This window comes from Panicum hallii, chromosome 3 (assembly GCF_002211085.1).
Source record: "Panicum hallii strain FIL2 chromosome 3, PHallii_v3.1, whole genome shotgun sequence".
Classification (NCBI taxonomy): domain Eukaryota; kingdom Viridiplantae; phylum Streptophyta; class Magnoliopsida; order Poales; family Poaceae; genus Panicum; species Panicum hallii.
In genome coordinates this window covers 19104902-19130377 of record NC_038044.1, presented here as the reverse complement: position 1 = coordinate 19130377, position 25476 = coordinate 19104902, and the positions used below count along the sequence as shown (strand labels likewise).

At 43.9% G+C, this 25476-nt stretch overlaps 2 protein-coding genes, 2 long non-coding RNA genes and 1 pseudogene across 5 annotated transcripts; 3 read left to right on the top strand and 2 right to left on the bottom strand.

The window, feature by feature from the left end:
- Positions 1-345: 345 nt before the first annotated feature.
- Positions 346-1723, bottom strand: LOC112887232. Its single transcript, XR_003227534.1, has 3 exons — positions 1093-1723; positions 863-979; positions 346-666 (listed from the first exon to the last, which is right to left on the bottom strand). It is a non-coding gene; the product is annotated as an uncharacterized LOC112887232 (long non-coding RNA).
- A 1238-nt stretch (positions 1724-2961) lies between these two features.
- On the top strand, positions 2962-8690 carry LOC112885317 (annotated as a pseudogene).
- Positions 8691-11552: 2862 nt separating this feature from the next.
- LOC112884670 (small EDRK-rich factor 2-like) lies at positions 11553-12311 on the top strand. Its single transcript, XM_025950147.1, has 2 exons — positions 11553-11695; positions 11918-12311. The coding sequence occupies exons 1-2, from the start codon at positions 11689-11691 to the stop codon at positions 12115-12117; spliced, it is 207 nt and encodes a 68-aa protein (XP_025805932.1). The 5' UTR covers positions 11553-11688; the 3' UTR covers positions 12118-12311.
- A 183-nt stretch (positions 12312-12494) lies between these two features.
- On the bottom strand, positions 12495-18857 carry LOC112884669 (LEC14B protein-like). The gene is made up of 10 exons (XM_025950146.1): positions 18567-18857; positions 17456-17876; positions 17183-17302; positions 16378-16455; positions 15524-15700; positions 15161-15238; positions 13835-14007; positions 13310-13465; positions 13115-13175; positions 12495-12873 (listed from the first exon to the last, which is right to left on the bottom strand). Exons 2-10 carry the CDS (start codon positions 17837-17839, stop codon positions 12715-12717), a joined length of 1386 nt encoding a protein of 461 aa, XP_025805931.1. The 5' UTR covers positions 17840-17876; positions 18567-18857; the 3' UTR covers positions 12495-12714.
- A 1316-nt stretch (positions 18858-20173) lies between these two features.
- LOC112884671 lies at positions 20174-24260 on the top strand. 2 transcript variants are annotated; one of them, XR_003227156.1, is made up of 4 exons: positions 20174-20360; positions 22305-22359; positions 22437-22578; positions 23939-24260. It is a non-coding gene; the product is annotated as an uncharacterized LOC112884671 (long non-coding RNA). The 2 variants fall into 2 exon arrangements; XR_003227155.1 differs by lacking the exon at positions 23939-24260 and having other exon boundaries at positions 22437-22746.
- Positions 24261-25476: the final 1216 nt, after the last annotated feature.

Genomic DNA, 25476 nt, shown 5'->3' with positions numbered 1-25476 from the left:
CTAGTAATTTATCTCATCCATTATTGAGACTTTCTATGTAGAATACAAAGGATGATGAGGACAATCAAGGCGAGGAAGACCGTACTTCTGGAGATGACTACTTGGATGCTGAGGATGACCAGAATTTCTTGGATCAGATCCAAGGGGCAAAATCATCACAACCTGCAGGTGACATTGCAACAGGAACATCACGGCCTGCAGGACACATTGCGACAGCAACATCACGGCCTGCAGGACACATCGCGACAGCAACATCACGGCCTGCAGGACACATCGCGACAGCAACATCACGGCCTGCAGGACACATCGCGACAGCAACATCACAGCCTGCTGATGCTCCCCGCTCTGACCATGATGCTCTAGTAATACTTTTATCTTATATTTTCAACTTGCCATTTTATTACCCTGCAGTACTTTGAATTCCATTCTCACTCATTTGTATTAGGTTGGAAAGGAAGTCATTTTGTATGCCTTGTTGAGATCTGATCAAGCTGTGGCTAAAGGAATAATTATTGGAACTAAACCAAGCATCAAACTTGGAGGTCAGCCCATTGGTAGGCAATATTGTGAGGTCATTGTGACTTGTGTGTTGAAAAGGGATACAATTCTTCCTCGTCCATATGATGGTATGGAGACTTTGGCTGATGCTAGCATGATGCCGATTGCCTGGCCATACAAGAAAGTAATTAGCTAAACTTGAACCATTTTATTAACCTCAATTTCATATGGCTGACCATCGTTTTATACTTTATCTTATGACAGCTGAAGATAACAAAGAAGGCATCAAAGCCAGCTACTCCAGGTATTTTTTACTCCAGCCATTTAGTTTGAGTTGAATCAAGGACAGAGTTGTAGTGCATACTTGTTCTTCTGCAGGTTGATCTAGTTCAGATTAGGTAGAAAGCACATATACTTGCTGGTGGTGTTTCTGGTGGTGTCTTTGGTTGTAGTGCATGCTTCTCCCTTTCATGATTGTGATCTACACGTTTGACAAATAATTAGAAAGCACATATACTTGCTGTTGGTGATAGATTGGGTTGTTATTTTTTTTGGCAAGAATGAGGACAGAAGAATGAATGGGAGCACATATACTTGCTGTTATTTTTTCTGGTTGTAGTGCATGCTTCTCCCATTCGTGATTGTGATCTGCACGTTATTTTTTTGGCAAGAATGAGGACAGAAAGCACATATACTTGGAGTTATTTTTTTCGTGATTGTCATCATTTGGTTTTGGTTAAAACCTGATACAATATCTGAGATTTTTTTTCCTTCTGTAATTTAGTAGTAACTAGGAAGTACATTGCAAAAAATGGTAGCTGAACATGTGGTCAGATATGGTTCCATTGGTTTTGTGGACCTCATTTCTGTAAAACTGGTGCTATTAACTCTTCATGTTATATGATCAAAGAATAAGTCATTCTCACAATCCAAGTTGATTAATTAGCTAGTATATGGAAACTGCCAATGTATAGTATTTTCTTGTCCTCCCTCTTCAAACTTGTGACTCATTTCTGCCAAATACTGCCAGTGCATATTATTTTCTGGGGCTCTTTCTATCCTAGATTGAAGTGATTTTGCAGAATATTTATCCTGACAGTGCATAATATTTAGTATTGATGATAGTGTAACAAAGTGCATATATTTCTGGTTATTTTTCTAGCCATGTGGTAACTTGGAGTCTTGTAATTACTTCACAGGGCATGTTGGGACATGATCAAGTCAATCACAGGGCAGGTTCAGCTGGAAGCTCGCAACTCATGGCAGGAGCTTCTTTTTGTGAGCGGCAAGAAATATATGTGCAAGCTGCTAGCTAGCTAGTTGTTTTGTGAATGATACTGTGCATGATGAATGCAATGATATATTTGCAAGAATGCAAACAGCTCTTTTGTAACTAAATCTAGCTACTGTTTAGCTAATGCACAGCTTATGACGATTGATATTGTAAGCTAATCTAGTTATTGTTTAGCTCATGACTTATGACAATTTGTGATGGAATGGACCATTTAGTACTCAATATAATCAAGTGATATTGTATTTGTGATGGTCAACATTGATACTAATAATTCCTATTAATACTAATAATTATTGTCAATAGCGATAATTAATACTATTACTTATATGCTGGTGTCAGGAATCACTGACCTTTAGTTGGTTGCTAATGTACTCTATACAATCCCACAGTGGGTCGCTATATAGTTCTCAATAGCAACTCACAGTCTGTCGCTAATACAGAGGTGGGTCGCTAAAACTTTTAGCGACCCCGGCTGCAGCGACCGTCCAGGTGGGTCGCTAAAGGCTTTTAGCGACAGATGGTAGGTTGCTAAAAGCCATTATAGCGACAGACCATTAGTTGCTGATAATCAACCGTCGTGTAGTGGACGTCACCAACGGCCTCTGCCTTCAAGCAAAATGGGTCCTACTGAAGATGGTCTCCCTTCTCATCTAGGTATTACGGAGTAATTCCTTGTAAATCCTTTTTATTTTTTCTTCTCGCCTAGGGGGCGAACCCCCTTCATCCAGCCGACCGCGGCCGACCCTAGCACCCTTGAGGCCAGCCAGGGGGCTGGGCGCGGTTGTGGCCAGCCAGGAGGCCTCGTGCTTGGTGCCGGCCGTGGACAGCCCGCGCTTGAGGCAGGACAGCGCACCGCTATCGATGGAGATGATCTCCTGGTGGGCCGCCGCCCATGAGCCTATGACAAGTAACCAAGTAATGATGGGGAGGATATACGTGAGGCATGAGGATACTGGATTGCGGCATCACTGGCTATATGGATCCCCCTAGTTCCTTAAGCTTCAATCACGTCATGCAACAAGCACACAACACCGGTTTGTCTTGGTAAAGAGAAAAAGGTTTCCTCCGGTCTTCCCTTTCCAATTTCTTTCGTATTCGAGTGTTCCTGTCAGAGTTCATTTGTAATCGGTCACCTATAATTTAATGGGAACCATTACATGTTCCAGAAGATGGGTACTTTTTCTTAAATAATCAACAACTCATTGAGTAAGCTGGTGACATCAAATCCGCTGAGCCCAAGACATGATCCTATGAAGACGGTCTTACATTTCCTCCCCACGGGTGGGAGCAGGTGTTTCAGTGTTCAACCCAGACGGTGGCTAAACTGGCAAAAAACACTGCAGCGAGCCCAGGTCGGTACTGTAGCACACCGAAAAATACTGTAGCGCGAGTACGTAGAAAAAAGAAAGCTGAAAAAAGACAATTCCTTCCAAAGCGTTCTTTTTCTGGAGCTGGAGTCAGCCAATCAGCAAAATAATAGAACAACTTCTTATTTTTCCTGAAGTTCGTGGAGTGGAGCTGAAAATATAAAGTTAATGGAGTGAAGCTATTTTTCCGAAGTTGGAGTGCTGATAAAAAGGCCTTTAACAATGGGTAGATATTAATGTCACGGCCATATACGTTGGGAATTGAATGAACTACAAATATAATTATGATAGTAGAAATGAACTTCTGTTACGTCAAATCGGGTGATTGATGAGAACCAAGAAATAATTTGAAATCGTCGGCCCGTGTGCAGTAAAGAAATGGTTTTCACGTGCCTAACATTGTTAATTTGAGAACGAATATCTTCCTTAATTCGTATCTCGCACCGTCAGTTTTTTATGCAGCTTTAAACCAGGCAAGGCAATCACGAGTTGGAGACACACATGAGCAGAATCAAATGACCCTGAAAATGAGATCGAGGTAGCACGACGCGCAGCGCAGGCTGCATCTGAGCAGACAGAACCGCCCTCGTGGACTCGTGGTCGGTGCTCGTGCTCGTGCTCCAAGAGTCTCCTCCGTCGGAGCCAATAGCCAAACCCAGGTGCCGCCGAGAAGCAGAGCAGTAGAGCGAGCCATGTCTGCGCTCCTCTTCCTGCTGCTCGCCGCGGTGGCGCGCGCGGTCCTGACCCGCCTGCTGTACTGCTACCTGTGGGTCCCGCTCGGCCTCCAGCGCGGCAGCTCTTCGGCCAGGGGCTGCCAGGGCTCTCCGGGGAGAAGTGGGCGCGCCACCGCCGCGTGATCGCGCCGGCGTTCTACATGGAGAGGGTTAAGGTGACGAGCTGACAGTGCAATCCTTGAATTTAACTTGAAACATGAGCATTGCTTGGTAATTTCACTATCTCAGCAATAATCTTTACCCTTTTGCAGGCTTGGATACCAGAGATAGCAGCCAGCACCTCGTCCATGCTGGATAGATGGGAGGATCAATGTGAAAGCCGCACCGAGTTTGAGGTAGATGTCTATGAAGGATTCCACACTTTGAGCGCAGATGTCATTTCCCGTGTGGCATTTGGAAGTAGCTATAAGGAGGGGAATCGGATTTTTCAGTTGCAAGAAGAGCAGATGAAACTTGTTGCCCTTGCAACGAGGACAGTTTATGTTAGTCGCCTCTTTCCTTTTTGAAGCTTAGTTTTCAAACATCACATCGCAATCGAGAGAGGTACGAGCATACAGTGGCGAATCTAGGATTCGAAGCTAGGGTGATCCAATATAGCAAAAAATAAAAATTTACGATAGTTTAATAAAGTGTTACAAACATCTTAAAATCCATAATTGCGTATGAAATTTGAATCAAATGAAGCTCGTACACTAATACTATTCAAATAAGCAAACAATCCTGCAATTCCCTTATTATTTCCTACTAATCTAGAGCTAGATGCAAAATTACTTGGAAGCTAACCGAATCCAACCAATACTCGGCAACCTCAGCCTACCATGCACAACTACGAGGGCCAGCGCGCTTCGTCCAGCCGGTACACCTGCTAAGGCAATATACCCACTTCACATGTTGTAGTCCTATGGATCACTTGCTATTTGTAATCAAAATACCAGAGAACGTGCTCCCTCCATCCCATAAAAAATGTAATTCTATTTTTTAATATCATACCTTCATTTATTTATCACATACGATTAGTTTTGGCATTTAAATTAAATCTGACCACTTAATTAGGTAGGTAGTTGAGATTCAACCTCTAGAATTGTACTTTTTGTGGGAGTTTTTTCAAATACAGAATTGCATTTTTTTCTAGATGCGGAATAATTTTTTCTTAGCGCATGCCCTTTAATCCCGGGTATCGCAGCCGGAATAAATGATCCGATTTCTAGTTTCGATTTTCACACCTGGGACTAAAGAAGGTTAGGAATTCGGACTGTTTCTAGCAGTGTTAGCTGTTCGTATGAATATACCTGTCATCTTGTAATTTCATTAGCCCTAAATTTGGAGATGAATTTTTTTTAGGCACAAGAACGTGGCCCCACGGTATACGTACGGAGATACATTTTTTGGAGGCACGGGAACATAGCCCCACAGGTATACGTGGCAAGGGGAAAGAGTAGGTGCGACCAAGCTAGTGTTGTGCAACAGCGTAGGCAGTGCGTGCAGCGACGGCTGCTACTGCATGACATGCGCCAACACAGTATTTCTGCAGCGTATTAGCAAATCAGTAACAGTAACCAAAGGGCCTTCCGTCCTTTTCTTCAGCGATAAGAAGGTACTTATTTCTTGGTGCCAGTAGTATAAACTTCATAAACTTCAGTGAAATCATATGGACAGCCTGAGCATCTCCGAAATGCAAATTTTTCAGCTGGCTAGCAATTCAAAATTGGACTTTGGACGGGTGACAGAATGCACTCGAGAAGCTGGCCTCACAACCCGATGTGCTCGCTGTGCCGAAGAGCACCTGAGACCGGAAACCACCTCATCTTTAATTGAGTGTAGATTTACGAGGCTTATTTGGACGGAGCTAGGTAGCTGGCTAGTAGCTGGCTAGTGACACCACCACTGCTTCGTGCCAAATGGGAGCTGGCAGAGTCAGTTGACGCCCGGTGGACGGCACTAGCAAGGACAACGGGAGTTTCGTGAAAGGGGATTAGATCTCTTAATCATCCTTATCTGCTGGAAGATTTGGAAAGAGCGTAATGCACGGATTTTCGATGGCTCAGAGGCACCTTCTTTCTTTCATGGTCACAACAAAGATCAAAGAAGAAATTTCGACTTGGAGTCTTGCTGGAGCAAAGCACGCTAGTTTAGTGAGCAAAGTTTAAGTGTTGAGCGTAAAGTTTTATCTTCTCTTTTTCTTGCGTGAGTAGGCAGCATCGTTTTGTATCTCTAGGCTTCTTTGATTTTTCTCCTTCTAATTAATATAACAGACAACTCTCCTGTCGGTTCGTTTTTTTAAAAAAAATTATAGTTATGTAAGTGCGATTGTGCGCACTAATTACCTTGCCCACTGCCTGGCTTGCTATAGCTTGTTAATTGGTTCCTTGATGCTTGCAAATTAAAATGCAAATTGAAGTGCCAATGGTGTCCCCACTAGCCGCTGGCAGCCCTCGCAACTGCAGTGGCGAGTGCACCGACGGCCGGCCGAGCCACCATGGACGCCGCCGCGGCACCGCGCATCGCACCGGCCTGCTCGCGCCCGTCGCCGCCCGCCAGAATTAATCCACCATGTCGGCGTCGTCGAAGCTCGTTGGTCACAGCAACGCTCCAGCCTCCCACCCTAGCTAGCTAGCTCGCCGTCGCTAGCCCTGCTCCACTCCGGCGCGGCCCTACCCCCAAAAAGCCTAGAGCTGATCGCTCGCAGTCTCGCGAATCGCAACGTGAGTCTGTCAGTCTGCAGTTAGGGCCGATTCTTAGGGCGGCCCACCCGGCCCACCATAGGCTCCCGGCCGATTCACCAACTCTCTCCCGTTTAAAATCTTGGTCTCGCCACTAAGCTTCACGCCAAATAGATAAAGATTTCGCCATAAAGTTAATCTTCACCATCTCTTGCCCGATCATATTAACATCATCTTCACTACGAATCTTCCCACGAAGGAGGGACCTTCTCATCCCCGCATGAAGCCGTCATCACTGCTCCACAACAAATCGGAGGGTTGATGACTTGCCGGCGAGCCACCAAAACTCCAAAGGGCCGGCGCACCAAGATTACAACGACGGTTCACTCTAGAACCAAATACAAGGCAACATCACCCTGTCTCTCACTCTCTCTAAGCCTAATGTAGTACTAACACTCTCAAAGCTTATGATAAAATCTTTGAATATGATCACTAAACACTATGGTGGTTTGGATATCTTCTTCAATATGTATGGGCTTCTTCCAGACTCCAACAATCTCAGACGATTGAATGGAGTATAAATAGCCCAACAACTTTAAAGAGTCATTATTCCAACAGCACTTCAAAGAGTCATTATTCCAACAGCTAGGCAAAGTACAGCAGCCGTAGGATGAATCGAAGCCTATTTAGGTGGGTATCGGATCATCCGGTACCCCTTGCCACATAGCCGTACGTCCCTTTCTGGCCAAAGCCACTTTTGCTTGTGTCGTTGCACCGACGCTTCATCTAACGCTTTATCCGACGCCCCGTCGATTCATCTGGAACTGAAGAGTTTTTTTCCCCGAGGTCTTCTGCTGCTTGACATGCTCTTTGAGTAATCAAAGCACGTTTGCACCGAAGCCTCTTGGCAGCTGCACCGGATCGCCCAGTACTGCGTCAGTTCATCCAGGACGCTTGCTTTCACGCTGTACTTGTCCAAAACACCTCGGCTGTCATTTGGACACCTATATGTTAAGTGTTTTGGATGTAATTTGAATATAATTGGAGTTTTGGATGTAATTTGAATATAATTGGACTTTATCTATAGAATCTAGAAATCCTACAAATATAATCTCATAAACTTATTAGCCCCATTAACTATATTGTCACTGAATCACCAAAATTATAATAATAGCCTAATAGGACCATTTTCCTTACATAGGTTTGTACCAACAAAGAAAAACATGAGGCGGTGGAGCCTGAACTTGGAATTGCACAGTTCGTTGCGCAAGTTGATCGAGATCAACGGAAGGAAGTGCGAGGATGCAAAAAATTTGCTTGGGCTAATGCTATCAGCGAGCAAAACAGAGAGCGAACTCAGAATGGGAATTGAAGAGATAATTGATGAGTGCAAGGCCCTCTACTTTGCTGGGAAGGAAACAACAGCTCTGTTGTTGACTTGGGCTACGCTTCTTCTTGCACAGAATCAAGAGTGGCAAGACAGGGCCCGTGATGAAGTTCTTCAGGTGTGTGGGAAACTTGAGCAGCCGAACGCAGAAAACCTGAGCAATCTCAAAATTGTGAGTCTTATAAACTGTACTAACATCTCTGTTCATATCCTTTTTGTTGCCCCTTGCTTGCTTGATTCTAATGAGCTAGTAACAATGCTTTCGCAATGTTGGGCTTGATTCTAATGAGCTAGTAACAATGCTTTCGCAATGTTGGCATGAGATCTTTCAGGTTCACATGGTTCTGAAGGAAACACTCAGGCTGTATCCCTCAGCGGTGGTTGTCAACAGGACTGCCACTAGGGATGTCAAGCTGGGTGAACTTGACATCCCTGCTGGCACGCAGCTTGAGTTCCCCATCATCGACGTTCACCATGACATCGACGTCTGGGGCACCGATGCTGACGAGTTTAATCCATCAAGGTTTGCTTGACGATAGGAGATATCGCCTCGGCGCGTACTTCCCCTTCAGTCTTGGTCCTTCAATCTGCGTTGGTAAGAATCTTGCCATGGTTGAGGCGAAGGTGGCGCTTGCAATGATCCTTCAGCGGTTTGCGTTTGTTCTCTCGCCATCCTATGTTCATGCACCAGTGCTAATGCTCAACCTCCGACCCCAGTACGGTGCTCAGATTCTTGTTCATAAGATCTGAACCTTCCATGCGATTGAACATAAATAAGTCTACTTCGTATATGTATGTCTCTCTCTCAGAATTGCATGAAGGGAGGCTAGCTTGTACTTGTTTCAGTCTAGTTTTGATAAAAGCTTGGACAGTAAACTTGTTCTGTACAGCAATTTGCTGAAGGCTTCGCGACAGTAGAAAATGGATTCTGAGATGGGTTATTCCCACCCACTGCCTTTTATTTTGATCTTGATCTCCTACCTCCCAACATCCATATCTTCTCTCATTCCTTCCTGATTCCCTCGTTCTCATTGTGGTACCTCTTCACGGGTACCTCCAACGACCACCTCATATCACTGTCGTTATAGCTCATTTTTCATATCCACCTTACCCTATCCGAGCAATTGGCAATCATCCACCGCCATCTCGGGGAGCCTTCAAAGCCTCCTCACCACCCTGTCCCGCATCTGCCACCATTGCTAGGGTAGCCGAGGCCTCAGGCCAAGATTGCCGACCCTCGACGGCTTTTCCTCTAATCTTGCTCTGGAGGCCTAAACCCAACCCCGGACTCTAATTAAGCCGAACCCTTGCCGAGGAATTGAAGGAGCTCCTTGGCTGCACAAAAGTATGGCTATAATTATGCAATAACCTCTAGCGGAGACATGACCCACCTGAATTCAAATCATAATGCGCATGATCTTACATGAATAGATTGCATTCAACCTATTGTGGTAGGAGCATGTGTTTGTCACCCATAATGATAAAAAATTTGGCCAAATAAATACTCTCTTCTTTTCAAAATATAGGGGCTAATTTATTTCGTTGGGACAACCCTTTGGGCTTTGACCAACATCACTCTATCAATAAGTGGTATTCGTGACTCAAAGTTTAGAGAAAAGTTTAGTTTACATCTTCAAACTATTATAAAAATATAATTTTCAACTTTCAACGATAAAATCGGATAAAGAAGACCATCCAACTATTAAAACCGAGCAAATTTTACCACTTGAGTGGTTTCAAAGGTGATCTTTTATTTTGTGAAAAAATAAAATATTCAAGTTTAAATTAAAAAATTCATAATTAATTCATTACAAATCGAAAAGAAATACGAAATAGGTGCCAACATTTTTAAAAAAAATATAATCTATCTATTGGCACTCTACTCGTCAGTTATTCAGATTCAATTTTTCCATATTCCTATTATGTGTTTGCTTGTAGTTATGCCTATTATTTTTAAATAAATAAGATTCAAATAGAGCACCAACATATAGGTTATATTTTTTAAAAAAAATGGTAGTAGTTTCATATTTTTCTGATTTGAAATGAATTAGTTTTGATTTTTTTAGATCTAACCAATTTTTTTATTTTTTAAATATAAAACCACCTTTAAAACCACCTAAAGGGTCATATTTGTCTGGTTTGGATAGTTGGATAGACTATTTTATCTGATTTGCAGTTGAAAGTTGAAAATCGAAATTTTTTTAATAGTTCAATAGTACAAATTGGGCATTTCCCCACGTTTATGTTAGAGTTGTTTTCAAAAAGTACTTAGGAATATGAGTTTGTATCCCATATATATTATATTAATTCGATAATTATCGGTCAAAGTCTTTCATGACGATCTAAAAAAACTAGCACTGAAGGTCTGAAGCCGGTATGATGCCATCGCCAGGCTCCCCAGGAATCTTCTTTTCATTTTTCCTGTCATGGCGTGAAGGGCTGAAGGCTGACCCGGCTGAGGCGTGTACGTACACACGGTGTACGCCTGGGGGTGTAGCGGGACACAACTGGGCTGTCCGTCGTATTCAAGGCCCGTCAAGCAAAATGTCACGGCTGATGCCGGGCCAACCATGCACCACCGACCATTTTGGCACATTCTTTTTTCAGTGCATTTTGGGGGGAATGAAATGTGCTGATTTTCTAACCTCTACCATTTCCTATGGATTAATGAAACATATTGAGCTTCCTGTGCACAAGCACAACTAAGGGCTCCTCGCGAGGTGGAGCCGGAGCTGGAGCCAGCGGAGCTTGCTTTTTTGGCTCCGCCTGAGCCCCAGGCAAAACAGCTCCGGCTTTCCCAGCGCGCTGTGCAGAAGCCCTTCAGTGCTGCGGGCGTTTGGTGCGGCTCCTGCACAAGTTGCCGGCGGAGCCACTGCGGGAGCCCCTTCAAACGGGGCCTAAAGGCAGCGGACCCTGCTTAAAGGAAATAGAGCAAACGGATGCCTTTACTCCCTTCTTTTTTTCTTGTGAGCAGTGTGTAGTATGTACTGTGTACAGAGATAAGTTTCGACGAACCGTACCCTCATTTTGAAAGTAGGCAAAATCAAAGGTTCCACGCTTGAACAATGGAACTTTCGTTCTACTGGTGCACATGTACACAAAAGAGAAAATCAGGGATTGGACTCGAAACATTGACTATAAAACTTTAGTCCCTCGTATGCCAGTGACTAAGGGCCCCACGTGTGATGAACACAGTAATAGCATAGGAGAGATAGTTTCCGTGATGACAAATAAATACCCTGAAAAACATCAGCAGTATGCATTATCGTAGTTTACACGTGGATTATCAAATTATCTTTTAGTGGTGGGATGCAAATTTTGAGATGGAATGAGAAGGACCATCCGATCATGGGCACCATTGTTGGGTGGGGAGAGATTTCGACCAAGATTCACCTTATCACCAGCAATAGAAAATGGCTGCGTGACAGCAAGGATCACATTCCGGTTTCTTGTATTTCCACGCTCGCACCTGAACTCGAGCTCAGTCGCGTCGAGCGCACGCAGCAGAGAATCGGCCGGTCGGCGCGCGCGCGTCGCGTGTACTCCTAATTTTACCTTTTTGCCCCGCGCGGAAGGTTCCGGAACCCGGAGACGCTTCCGGAAACAAGACGGTTCCCTCTCACGCTGCATAAATCCCCACCCCTCCCCCATCACGGCCCGCCCCGTCTCGACCTCACGATCTCCCCTGCTTCTAGACGCTTCCTCCCTCCTCTCTCTTGTCTCACTACAGCTTAAAGAAGTCAGCACAATGACTCATATCCTTCACCACGCATAATCTTTCTCTCTCTCTCTTTATTTTATCTTATTATTTTGTTCAGTTGTTCAATCCATTCTTGCGAGGACGATCACTGTTCTTTGCTTGGAGTAGCAGTAGATCTTCGTAGAATCTTTTTCTTTTTCTTTATCCTTTCTCTTCTCTATTGGTGTGTGTTTTGGATAATGTTGCTGTTGTCCTTGACCTGAGCGCGGGGCTGCACGCGGCGACCAGCGGGAGCGGGACCGGCAGAGGGCGCAGGCGCGGCGGCCGGTGGCCAAGGGGCGCGACGACGGGCTCACGCCGGAGCAGCGGCGGGAGCGGGACGCCAAGGCGCTGCAGGAGAAGGCGGCCAGGAAGGCGGCGCAGGCCGCGGGAGGCGGTGACGCCAAGGGCGCGGGCAAGAACGCCGGCAAGAAGTAGCCGGATCCGGCGAGATCGTGTTGTGTCGTAGCGGCTAGGTATTGAAATCTCTGTCGTACGTGTTTGCAAGACCTGTGTTGCTTGTGGATCTGGAAATCTGGAACGGGATTCGATTTCTTCGGTGCTGGCACTAGCTTCGCCTGGAACATGCGTCTTGCAAAAGCACAACAATATCGGCCGATCAAAGTTTGGCAAAATTTGCTACGGGACACCGTTTTAAGTTTTCCCTCTTTTACAAAGGATGAGCTCCAGGAACCAAACATTTTCATTCACAAAAAGGATAACCTCCGCATACCAATCTAACAAAAAAAGGATCAGCGGAGCATCGATAATCAAGAGGACATCGTACAATTTCTGCGTTACATCGACAACCAAGATAACACAATTTCCGTCCGAAGGGTAGGAAGCTTTTATTCAGAGTATGAAACTATTTCATATGCACAATAGTGCTTAGGCACTCGAAGCTGGTTTCTGTTCAGAATTTACAATTTACAACACATGATCTTTCTGTTGCTTGAAGAGCTATGCTTAGTTTTTCCGTATAAGATTGCGTATGTTTCTGCAGACCACGAGCATTACCGATCACTGCTCACTCGGCTAATCGACATCGGAAGCCTCTTCGTCACGGGCACTGGTCCATTTGGCCACCCGGCCGTCCCAGGATGAGCTCACAAGCGTCGGCTCAATTGGGTGCCAACTACAGTCTCGAATCGCCTTTTGATGCCCGTTCAGTTTCGCAACTTGCGATCCGCTAACCTGAAACATGAAGCGACGAAATTCAAAACCAAATACACAAACAGTTGGCATTGCTTATCAATTATCAGCAACTTTTGCTCTGTTTTTTGGTAAGATTATGCACAGGTTCTCCCAAATGGGTATAAGAAAGTTCTTTATCCACTACGGTAAAAAATGGCATGATTTCTTCGAACAGACATTGCCACAGGGAGATCAACTTCTATAATAATATAAACTAAGTGCGTGTCAAGATCAGACATACCACATCATAGATGTAAACGTTCGAATCAAATGATCCTGTATATATGTACTTTCGCCCGGTGCTGTAGAAACAGAAATTATACATCAACGATGTAAGCACCTAGATATACATAAATGGATAAATAACAACTAAAGGAAATCATATTGGTTGTTTGTATGACAGAGTTTCATATCAGAATAAAGGGAATAAGGTTACCTATAGGCAGGAGAAAAGTAGCAACGGATCAATGTGCGGAGGACTGAATGACCCTGGTATGTAGCTAATGACTGGTCATGCGGATGTTTTAATTGTTTAAGCTGCTTTGGATACCTTGAGTATCTGTAGTCCCAAGACGGGGCTCCATCTGCACAACTGCACGGAAGAATAGACTAGTATCACACTGTAAGATGGCCAATTAATCGAAATACGAACAACCTTTTTTGCAATAAGAGAATAGAGTCGGCAAACTGGCCACTGCTGAGGACCTGGTGTTGGGCCCAATAACACATGATCCTCATGTACATCAGACACATTTGAGATCAGTATCTCAACACATACTCCATCTCATTCCACATATAAGTTCATTTGGACACGCATGAATATAAGTCAAAGAGTATTTTTAGATGAAGAGAGAAGCAAAGCAGAAAAAGAGGCAAGAACATTCCTTTAAGTTGTATATGAATTTATACTGGTAGAAGCGTGAGAATGGGATGGACTTGTATTTCAATTTGTTGAGAGTACCTATCAGCATTGGACATCATTTTCCTAATGTCCCACAATTTGATTGCTTGGTCTTTTCCATTGGATATGAAACTCCGGCCATCTCCACGACTATCAATATGCGTTATTCCATGCAAATGTCCAGTCAAAACCCCAGCAGCTTGTCCTGTGGACAAACAACGTCTGTCCCAGACCTGCAGACTACAGAGATCAGATACCATAGCACTGATGAAATGAGCAGAATTTTGAACATCTAACATTTTCTTAATATGTTCCCAGGGAAACCTCAGAAGATCCAACCCTAAAGCACTGAAACAGATTGCGGAAAAACCCAGAAGGGTGAATATACAATCGCTGGCACAAAAGAAATATTTCAGGTTTGATAAGCTGATTTCGTCATCTGAATCAGTTATCCTGAATTAAATTCAGAGACTAGTTTAATTTGATCATTAAGAGTTAGAGCCTCCAAACTATTCTGAATCAAGGTTATGGTCCATATAACCCCTAAAATATTTTTTTTGGCTCACATTAGCCTCCGGACTGCTAAAACGAGGACACTTCAACCCTGATGGCATTAGTCTTTTTTTTCTCCTTGAGAAAGTTGCATGTTAAGTTTTGGTGATGGTAGATAACATCATGCAGCATGTTACAAAATAGTTCCTTCTTTTTTTTCCCTATTAGCAAACATTTTCCTACATTGAGGGTTAAAGCAGTTTCAAGTGCTCTTGAACCTATACTGATAGTTACGAAAATATTTTGTAACATAGGGCATGATGCCATCTATCATCCCACAAAATTTCAACTCGTAACATATGTGTATCTTTACCTATTTCAAAATCAGGCAACGTTTCCACCTGAAATTTTGATTTCGGCCAATAGAATCACCGACGGGTGGACCCAAAGCACATATAATCAGAATTGAACAACACTATATTGTAACCTAAACGGACTCGAATACAATAAGAACGTGAAAACACAACAAAATCCATGTCAAAGAAAACCCATCGTAGGAAAAAAAATCAGCCACGACCCGTATGGGGCCTTCGACCGTGTGGCAACCCAGACATATTTGCTAGTAATAAAAAAAAGGACAAATGTCATTAGGTGGTTGGGTAAAGTGACCCTGTTTTAGTTGTTCTGGTGGATAGTCCTAAGGGGCTATCCAGACAACTAAATGACTTGAGGGAAGTAAAATTGACTTTTCCTTAGAAAGAAAATGGAGTGCCAATAAAGACGCCTTAGAAATGGGTATGTTCGAGTATGAATGTATGATGAAGAAATCTAAGAAATAATTCGATCTTATATGTTAATGAAGACAAGTTTACATAGTTTAGAACAGTAACCTACCTTGCATAATGTGTCATCACTTCCAGAATATATGAGATTGCCACTTTCATCAGCAAATGCTACTGTGTTGACATCAGACTGAAAACATGAAAAATGAATGACAACATCATTCTATAAACCAACAGAAAAAGTATGAAGTACAGAAAGACTATCAACATGGTAACAATCCACAGCCGTAGAGCAAATAAGTGAGGTTTCTGTAGCTGTAACAAGACACATATTAGTCCCCTCTGTGGGGTGCATCATAAAATATCCATATAGAAGTAAGCATTCTTTTACTTTTTTGCACCAACAACATCCAACAAATGGCATAAGAGGAATTGATGGCTTATGTAAGCCAAGAATGTAAGCAATTTGTCATACTGTATGAGCAGGTAAACGCAATGTCAATTTGTTTGCGTGAAGGTCATAGACATATATTGCTTCATCATTGCTGCCAGCAACAAGTTCCCGGCCATCAGAGGAAAATTTCACAGAAAATATTCCAAAGGCATATTGAACATCTTCATGCTGTGAAAAATCTAATCCATCATGAATGTCCTGCAGAAAGATGTAAAATTGTGATTACTTTTAGACTTTGTAAACAGTATTATGTCTAACATTGTACGTTTTTCAAAATACAAAGAGGTAGGCGAATTGTCGAATTCTAACAACAGCATAGGCTGGAAACTTTCCCATTATCTAAAAAAAGGTGAATTTCAGCACCAGATTCCAACATTAAGTGACAAAAGGTATTTTAGCTGCTTTCAACTTTCAAGCACCCAGAATAATTAAATGCAAAACAAAGTGAATACCATCTCCAAAGACATCTACATAAGCTCTACCACGTAAATTGAGCTCGTCAATAAATTTGTATGTTGATGGAACAAATCTTGTCTTCTAATATTTAGCACAATCCAGATCATGGATCGAATTCCAATTTTAAGAAATAAGAAGTTAATGAGCTGGCTACTATTTTAGTAAGAAACATGTCTAAAAATCCCCAGAGCTTCCTTCACTAAGATAGGTTTGGCGCTTGTCTATTTCACTCTATTTATTCACAATGGAAGTAAAGATGAAATGCAGTTATTGATTATTAACATAAAAATCGTATGAAAGAGACATGTTTCTTAAAATTGATCATTTGCTGTGCAAAACCAGGCACACTTTTTTTACCCTACAAAATGAAAAGTTCGGGCACCTGAGTGCAGCATTGAAAGAACCTAATAAGAACTCACAGTGACATTAGCATAGGATTCTCTTGCCGCATTTCCAACATTGACAATATGGATAATAGGTGCCAGACTAGAGTAGACCTGCAGATTTAAAGATCAAAAACAGTAATTCAGCCACAGAGACTGATGAAGGCTATATACATAAATAATATGCAGACAAAAAGAGCTAGCATGGATTCGCAAACCTCCAAGACATGCTAGTACCAACACATGAAATATGTAAGGATTTAGTAAGTCTAAATTCTCCCCGTAAAATTAATTATCTTACAGGTACTTTCTGTCATTATAGTTTACTCAATGGTTAAAACAACCTCCATACAGTTAATGTTGGTAGCTTGACACAGGTAAGGTCCACATGAGTGCAGAAAAACTCATTTATGGATACTAATCTCTTGGATAAGTCCACATTAAACATCCTTGCCCAACTTCATCGTGTTGAAGAACCTGGATGCTGCCTAGCCCCCTACCCTCTCCCCTAAAAAGAAATAAGGAAAAAGGGGAAACCTGTTGAAAACATGTACCCACATCTAATACAGTGATACATGATGCAAAAAAACCTTTTGCAAACATGTACCCACATCTAATACAGTGATGCCTGATACATTTTGGATTATTTTTTAATCTGTTGAGCATAGTTGCATATGAAATGTTTCTTCCCAATACGAAGAATAATGAAAGAGATTAGTTGCAACTGCAACAATGACAGATGAAAAGTTGCATAACGGAGTTATATGAAAATCAAAATGGTACAAAGTCATGTTGAATAAGGGTGGCAAGCTAAACTAGTTAAAAGCCAGAAGAAACTTACAAGGTACCGTTGATCAGGTGATAAGGATACATCACTGATGGTCCATCTCAGACTTTTAGCATGAATGTCCTTGTGTATGATCCAGCCTCTATCAACATCATATATTCTTATGTGACTTCCCTGGAAATGAAAAGAAACGTTATATGCTTTCTATAATTTCTCTCTTAAAAAGATGCACAAAATGGTGACAGGGGGGAAACAAAACAAACTGCAGGAAATTTGTCAACTTGAACTTTGTAAAACCTTTACTATTTTTGGTTGAGCATAGCGTACCTGAAAACCAGCAACAAAAAGAGTGCCATCGGCAGAAAACTGTGAAACATAAGCACGAGAATCCATCCTATCCAAGAATTCAGGACCGTTCATTGGAACATAGCGACCTAGAACAAATGCACGGTCACCTGAAGAGAACTTTCCCTTTCCAGAACAATCAACTTCCCTTCCAGATAACAACTTGGCCGTTGATATTATGCCTCTGTTGGTACCCATGGACTTATAAATGCTTTCACTAAGTCCTGATCTCATTCGAGTCATATGGAAAATATCATTATGTAATTTTGAGAACTCATCATTCACTTGAACTGAACTAGATCCATCAGTATCCTGCCCTTCAGGCTCATAGTATTCATCTTCTAGCCTACTCATGCCGTAACCCATTCTTTCCAGCTTATGTCATGGTTGATTTTCTCTGTACCTGCCCACCAATATAGAGTCAAAGGCTTGCTTAAGAAAATTGTGAGGATTTCAAGGGTGACATATTACATCTTTGTGATTGCATAAAGGTGCAGATATCACATGGACCACCTTTTGTTGGCCATGGTTATGGAATGTGCTTCAAGTAACTAGAATTAACAAGACCAACTCAAAGCCCTGCTCTATATACAACCCACACTGTTGTGATATATCAAAGCTTTGCAACTTCATATACAAATATGAAGGAACAATGACTGCAACTTCATATACAAATATGAAGGAATAATGATTTACTACAGATAATTAATTAGTCTCTAAAACTTCATTCTTAGCTCAGCGATAGCGTACAATTCAAATAGTCAACGCTAAAAGGTGCAGTAGATTTATCAATTTTACTACTATCAGAAATTAGGAATCTTAAGGTATTATACCTCCTTACTCAAAAACGTTACATATGCAGCAGTGTACTTAACGTGGGGATGGGGAACATCCTTCTTTTTTGGTAAAAACAAGCAAAGTTGACCTTGCGATTTGTTTTTTTAATAATTTGGACTATCCGAATTCCTAAGCACTAACCGCACATAAATCGGCGTCTAACAGGAGAAAGTAAAATTTGGATTTGAGAGACTGCCCCCTGGAACAAAACGAACAGCCAGAGAACAATGCGTCGAGGAAAGCTTGCCTTGCTTACCAACAAGTGAAGAAATCAGCGGAAGTTCCGCTGAATTTCCACCCCACGGCAACCAAGCTCCAGAAGACGGCAGGCGGGGAAGAGGAGGGCGGGGGAAGAGTTCGTGCGGAAAGCGGGGCCTGGCTTGTCGCGTCCCCTCGGCTGCTGTGAGGCTTCCCCCGATGAAGCGAGGCGGATTGCGGCGGCGCCGGAACTGGAGCGGGTTCGGAACTCCACGTGCTCGGCGATTCTGCCGTCCTGCTCGCGCCGCGCCGGCTCCCTCACCCCTGGAGTGAGGAATTCAGGAAACTGCTGGATATGACTTCTCCTGTGTCTCTCTCGCAAGTGGGTCCCGCGAGCTGACAGCCATCGGTGGCCAACCGCCAACCAAACACGGTGGAGGGGTGGAACGGGCCCACGAGAAAACTAGGCTGAATGGCGAGGTAGGCAGTGCTGTTTATGGACCTTCTCATGTGTGGCCCATGTTCAGTATTAAAACAGGTTTGGGGACAAGGACGAGAACATTATCAGCGATTTGTGCAAGTTCAACAAGCTTAGTTAAGAAGTGTTCCAAATTGTTTCTTTCTCATCATTTTTAAACACTCTTTAGTGAAATCTACAGATACTACAATTTTTGCTTACTTAGAACACCAAGGTTTTGTCCGTTCGCAGAGAAAAAATAACTTCGTCAAAGACGAGAAACTTTTTGCTAGGTATACTGAGCAAAACACCCAAGAGAGCATTGGCAACAGATGCTGGATTTTGCCAGCATTAACCCGAATTATACGGAACGACGAGACTTCCATACAAGGCACGAAAAGAAACTGCACATACACAATTACAAAGTTTCAACAATTTCTGGTAATATCTGGGAATGGGAATGCACAGGATGCGGATCGTGGTAAACAGAAGATCTACATTATTAGAAATTTTAATAGGTAGAGGCTAATAAGGCGGATACAGACCACCAAGCAAGGACCCCATAAACGAACAAGAACAGCAAGAAATACGAAGGAGGAGACTCACCAACCCTCAAACCTAGACAAGAGCACACAACTGGACCTGCTAAAAGATCATACAACATCAAGGGCACACTAGTCGACGACGCAACAAGGTAGCAAAGCATCCACCCGACCAACCAACCATGGCGGCAAAGCATCCGCCGAAGCGATCTCCAACCAAGATGATGATGGCGGCAAAGCATCCGCCAGAGCAGAACGGCGGCAAAGCATCCACCAGCGATAAGAGGGGCAGCAAAGCATCCGTCAAACGCGACCTACGCAACCCGGACGATGAAGAGGAAACAGAGCAAAGGCAGGTGCAGAAGCGGAAACTCTCCGAGAAGAGCAGACGACCACCACCAACAGAGCTTCCAAAACGACGTCTCAAGGCAGGGAGCGACGCCACCAGCGCCGTCATCATCTGGCCACCAGGGTCAAGGTTTTCACCCGGAGAGCTCACCGGAGAGGAGAGAAGAGGGGAAAGGATGACGCCTTCAAGGTAAACGACGTCCGAGGGCGTCGCCGTCATCAGCCCGCAAGCAAACTCTAGGCTTTCACATTCACCCGTTCCCTCCACAAAACCGACGCCGCCCCAACGCAAGAGAGCCCGCCGGCCGGCGCCTCGCCGCAGGAGGCTAGCAGGAAGGGGCGGCCACTAGGGGACAGAAGGCAACCACCAAGGCTAGCCCAGCCAGCCGAGCCGAAGGAGAGCCGGCCGGCCCCGGCAACCGAGAACTAAGAGGCGTCGGCACCAACCCCCACGAGGACGTGCGCCCGTCCGGAGGCGGCATAAGCGCCGGCAACCCGTCCCTAGGTGAGTGGCCCCGACCAGCTGAGCAGAGAAGCACAGCACGCTCACACTGAGGGCATAGGGCCGGCGAGGCCAGAGCAAGCGGCGACGGCAGCCCCACCACATGCCCCTGCCCAACCGAGCCCCCTGAGGCGCAGCAAGCCCACGCCACGGGCGCAGGGCCGGCCACGTGGAGCGGCAAGGCCCGAGCGAGCGGCGGCAGCGACGCAGCCACGCGCCCCCCCCCCCCCCCCCCCTCCTCCCGCCCAACCGAGCCCTCAGAGGCACAGCACGCCGGCCGGCCGGGAAAGGGGGCGCCGGCAACAGATCTGGCCTGGGGAACCCCGGATCCGGCGAGGGGGAGGCCGGATCCGGCTCCGGCAGCCGGCGAAGGACTGTCGACAGGTCGAGGCAAGGGGCCAAGCGGAGGTAGGTGGGGGAAGAGAGAGAGAAGGGGGAAGGCTGCGAGCTAAGCCGACTTCGGTTCAGCGTCGGGCCACCGCCGCCGCCCGGACGATTGCAGCGGCCACTGGAGGCGGCGCGGGGCGCCCCCGGAGCCGCCTAGGAGAGCCACGCGGGTGGAGGGATATCCTCTAGACACATCATCACTGAAACAGAATGTCTCTGGCAATGCTCCGAATCAGATCTTTTGATTTGGGAAGTGCTGCAACATCAACTCGTCTTGGGCAATATGCAAAAACCAGTTTGGTGTTGACGCCCGACTGAAAGTTACTCGAGTCCAAGCTGGTTTGCTGCCAAACGCTTGCTACTTTCTTCAATTATTCCAATGCCAGCGTGCACAAGATGTAGACCTGTGAGCAGACAGGAAAAACAAATCTGATTCCAAGTGGAGGAAAATCACAGTACAAAGCAAAATTATCTATCAAGAGTAATGCAGGTATAAGTGGGAACAAAACATTTCGCAATCAAGCCTAAATATCCTTCTAGGCACTTCATCAAACTTTCATTGTTCTCCAAATGAACTTGAAGAGTTGAAGACTAGCCGACCATTTCTGCTACGATTTCCAGTACAGAAGCTTGTTTGGAATGAACTTGAAGAGTGCCCAGTCAGTAGTCACAGAAAGCTTGTTTGGACTTCGTTGCACAGAGCAGCTCTCTGCCGATTGGCCTTTGCACAACTACCAGTATCATTTGTGCACAAAAATGCAAGTAGCGATGGACTTACTAAGTGATGGCCCGTAATCAAAATGTATTAACCGCATCAATCTGTGAGCTAGGACAAACCACCTATCAGCCTAAGAACTAAAACAAAACTGTCAAAGTGATACCGCTTTGACATGCAACAAACAATACATAGCTACTTCAAATATAGTATTGATAACGCTTTGACATGCAACAATACACACCTACTTAAAAGCATGCTAGGCATAAAAGAATAAAACAACTCTGCTTGTCCCAAATCACCTAATTGCTGCTCAAATCTTAAGGGTCAGATACTTCTTCAAAATTAGAACTTGTAACTGAACAGTACTGTAAGACACTGAAAGAAAACGCATCTCAACACAAGGCATTGTAGAGTTATGGAACAAGGAGAACACACCATATTTCTCCTGATCAGAATAGTAGTATAGAGCATCAAATACCTTATTAAGACAGTCTGATCAAGGAGCCGAGGCATCTGCGATTTTTCTTCTCTACCAAAAGCCACTATAGCTCTATTTTGAGTGGCCTCAACTGCTGATGTGATGTGAGTTCTCAACAGGCTTGGTAGTTGCTTCAGCTCTCTGTCTAGGTTTTGCTGCAACTCATCTAATCAGAAGATACCCCCATTCCACTCAGGAACAAAGACATCTTATCGAGCTGCATTGAGAAGTAACAACTGAGCATAATATTCACTGATGCTCCACTATAATTTAACTATGCAGTATCATAGGTATCACTAGAAATAGCTTTTTTTCCAGATCTCATTTGTACCACCCAGTCATACATCACAAATGCTTCATGTAGGCTGCCGTACCCAAATCTGATACGGTGTGATACGGCCCGAAACGTGTATCATCAGGTATCAGGAAATTGCGATTCTAAAATAAATAATTTAATTAGCGATGTGGCTTTTGATGCTTGCCGATACCTCCGCAGGTACATTTCTTCTCATCCATACATAGTCATGGGGAGAAGGAGAATCGGAGAGTTTGGAGAATCAGAGGGAGATTGGAGATACAGCAGTAGACACAGCGGCGGCTGCTTTTGCGTGCAGTGCAGGAGCAGAGGAGCTATTAGGGTAAGCTTAGGTCCTAATTTAGGCTAAGTGGGCCGGAAGGCCATTATATGTTTCTCTGTTATTATTTTCCCCACTTTTCACTTTTTATCTTAGTGATGGATACGTATTTAGCGCAAGTTAGTAGTTGTGCCTCACACTGGCGGCTTGCTAAGTACCAACAAACTTCAATTTGTTTTGTGTCTTTATATATTTTGAGATCATTTACAATTAAGTGATATTTAAATATTCATTTGTATATACTTGCTGTACCAGCATATCCTTATTTTGGACAAATTCCATATCGCCGTACCCATATTCGTATCCGTGTATCACATCTTGGTGAAATATAGCCACCCAGCCAATGTAAGAACTATTTTCAGGACCAGTAGAAAGTTCAGTTTTGTATTATCTCAACAACATTGAAGACCACTCAGAAGATGAAAAACTGAAGCACGGAGTAAATGCAACTATTGTGCTAAGTAGACATTGAAGTAGAATCGACAGAATCAACTAACCTGTGATGTAAGGTTCCTTCTGGACCTGCTTTCTGGCATGCATGGAGCAACTTCTGCAAGTGTTAAATCATGTAAACTTTTTAAGCAAATATATCAAACTAAAACAGCAACAGCTATCATATTTTGGGTCTATGTCCTTGTCCTGACGAATTTTTTTTCTTCTGGTCCTCCATGGCAGAAAAAGGAAAGTACAGTACTACAGTTCTTTAACAAAAAAAATGGAGGATAAAGAGGCAGATATAAATGTGATTTATTGTAAAAGAAAATCCTCTACATTTCACAAGGATCAAGCATGCACCATCAGGAACATTAAATTTACTAAGAGAGGCACCACCACATACTTACAGTGTTTCAAAGGCATCACCTAGGATGCCTAGGCGTCCAGGCAGACCCAGCTCGCCTTGGGCAACAGTCACGCCTTGTCGCCTAGACATCCAGGTGTACCCAGTTCGCCTTGGGTTGCCTTCGCCTTTGAAACACTGCATACATATTACAGATCAGATAAGAAAGCACACAGGTTCTTCAGATCGATGGCACTTTCGATCATCTTCAGGTAAAGGATGATAGCACATTTTAGTTAAGACTATGCATTATATACTTTGTAGTTTCTACCATCTTCTGGTAGAGTCCTAGCAGACCTTCCAATCTGAAATAACACAGTATTATGCCTTATGTGATAGCAATATAGCCAATGGCGGAGCCGGAGGGGCCGTGCCCCCCCCCCCCCACCCCCACCCACCCACCCCCAACGAAGAAGCAGCAAAAAACAGTTTTTTTTATCCCCTGTATGTTGCACGCTTTAGACTTGTAGTTTAAGTGCAAATGAGCCAATGTGATTGTTTTTACCCCTGCCTTTTGTTACGCAGGCCACGATCCCAATTTCCCAACATGAGTATACGAAGCCCTCGTGCTCACCGTGCTGCCGCGCGCCTTTCCGCCTCCCCAGATCTCTAGCTCTACTGCATGATGTCTCGATGGCTCGAGGCGCCCGCGCACCGCCAGGGCTTCACTTCACTCCGTCGCTTTGCGCTATGCCTCCGGCCTCCAGTCCTCCACGACAATCGCAAGGCGAGCAGGCTGCAGCGAGCCAGGCCAGCGATGGCATTGCCGAGTATGGATTGTGTACTCAAATTATTGTGGTTTAATTGCTACTTTCACTTTCACTTTTTTGTTGTTACTGCGTAGACAACGAGGCTTATACATGCTAACTAAATGTTTAATCTTTGCAAGATATAAGACTACAATTCATTTATGATTTGCAAGATATAATCTGAATTGAGAAGGATATAGGACTTCCATTCGTTCAACATCCCTTAATCTAAAAAAAAATTGTTCAACATCCAATCATAATGATATATCGAGTTGGCCCCCCCTTACCAAAATTCCTGGCTCCGCCACTGCATCAGTTTCCCTTGCTCAACATTTCTCTGAACAGAGTTAATGCATCCTCTATCCTACGTCCTACCCATGCTTGCAGTAACCATTGATCAAAGTGTTACAGGTAACAACATTGGTTGCAACTTGCAAGCCAATAGAGACCATGCAATCAAGTACACTATTAAGTGTAAGTGTGTAATAGCACCAGTTTTCAAGCCCTGCAAGAGCACAGACATTGAGGTGTTTCATTGCTTCGTCCTGTTTACCAGATAAGCAATAGCCTTTTTTTTTTTTGGCATTATGCAACCAAAAAAATGTAAGGCTTTGCACTTGCACCTGCTTGAAGTATCAAGAGACTCTGGGCTTCCATAACCCTTCCTGGTTTGAATAGGTTGTCTATAGTTGCTACAGGTGCAACCTTAGTGTCACGACAAACAGGAATGCAAAAGTAATCCATAAGAAATGCTAGACTAAAACGACGTCACTACAGCAGAAACTCTGCAGCAAGCTGGTTGCAAGCAAAGAAGCAACAGTACGTTCTATCTACTGCCGTTAAAGAGAGTTCTGATAACACCTCAGAGTTGGCATACAAAGGAACTAAATTTGGAGCATGATACAGGTACTTAATTATGCAAACAAAAATAATAATTCACTTGTAAATCTCAGGCAGCGATAATCATATTAACTCAACTGAAAATCTGAAATACTAAAAGATAATATAACAGTAGCACAAAACACGTTCGCCAAATACCTTATAAAAAATGATCTAGGAGCCTAGGCACCTGTGGCATTCGCACGTTCTTCTGCATCAAGCGCCACAACAGCTTTTTTCAAAAGAGCCTCAACTGGCTGGTGTGAGTTCTCAACAGCTTTGGTTATTGCTTGCCATTTTTCACCATGTTTTGGTTCTGCTGCAACGCATCTTTTCAGAACATCCTTTTGAGTGTCCGCGTTTCCATGCTGAAGTTCAAATTTATGGTACAATGCCCAAAAATCCCCAATATCAGGAGCAAGAGTAACAGCCCTG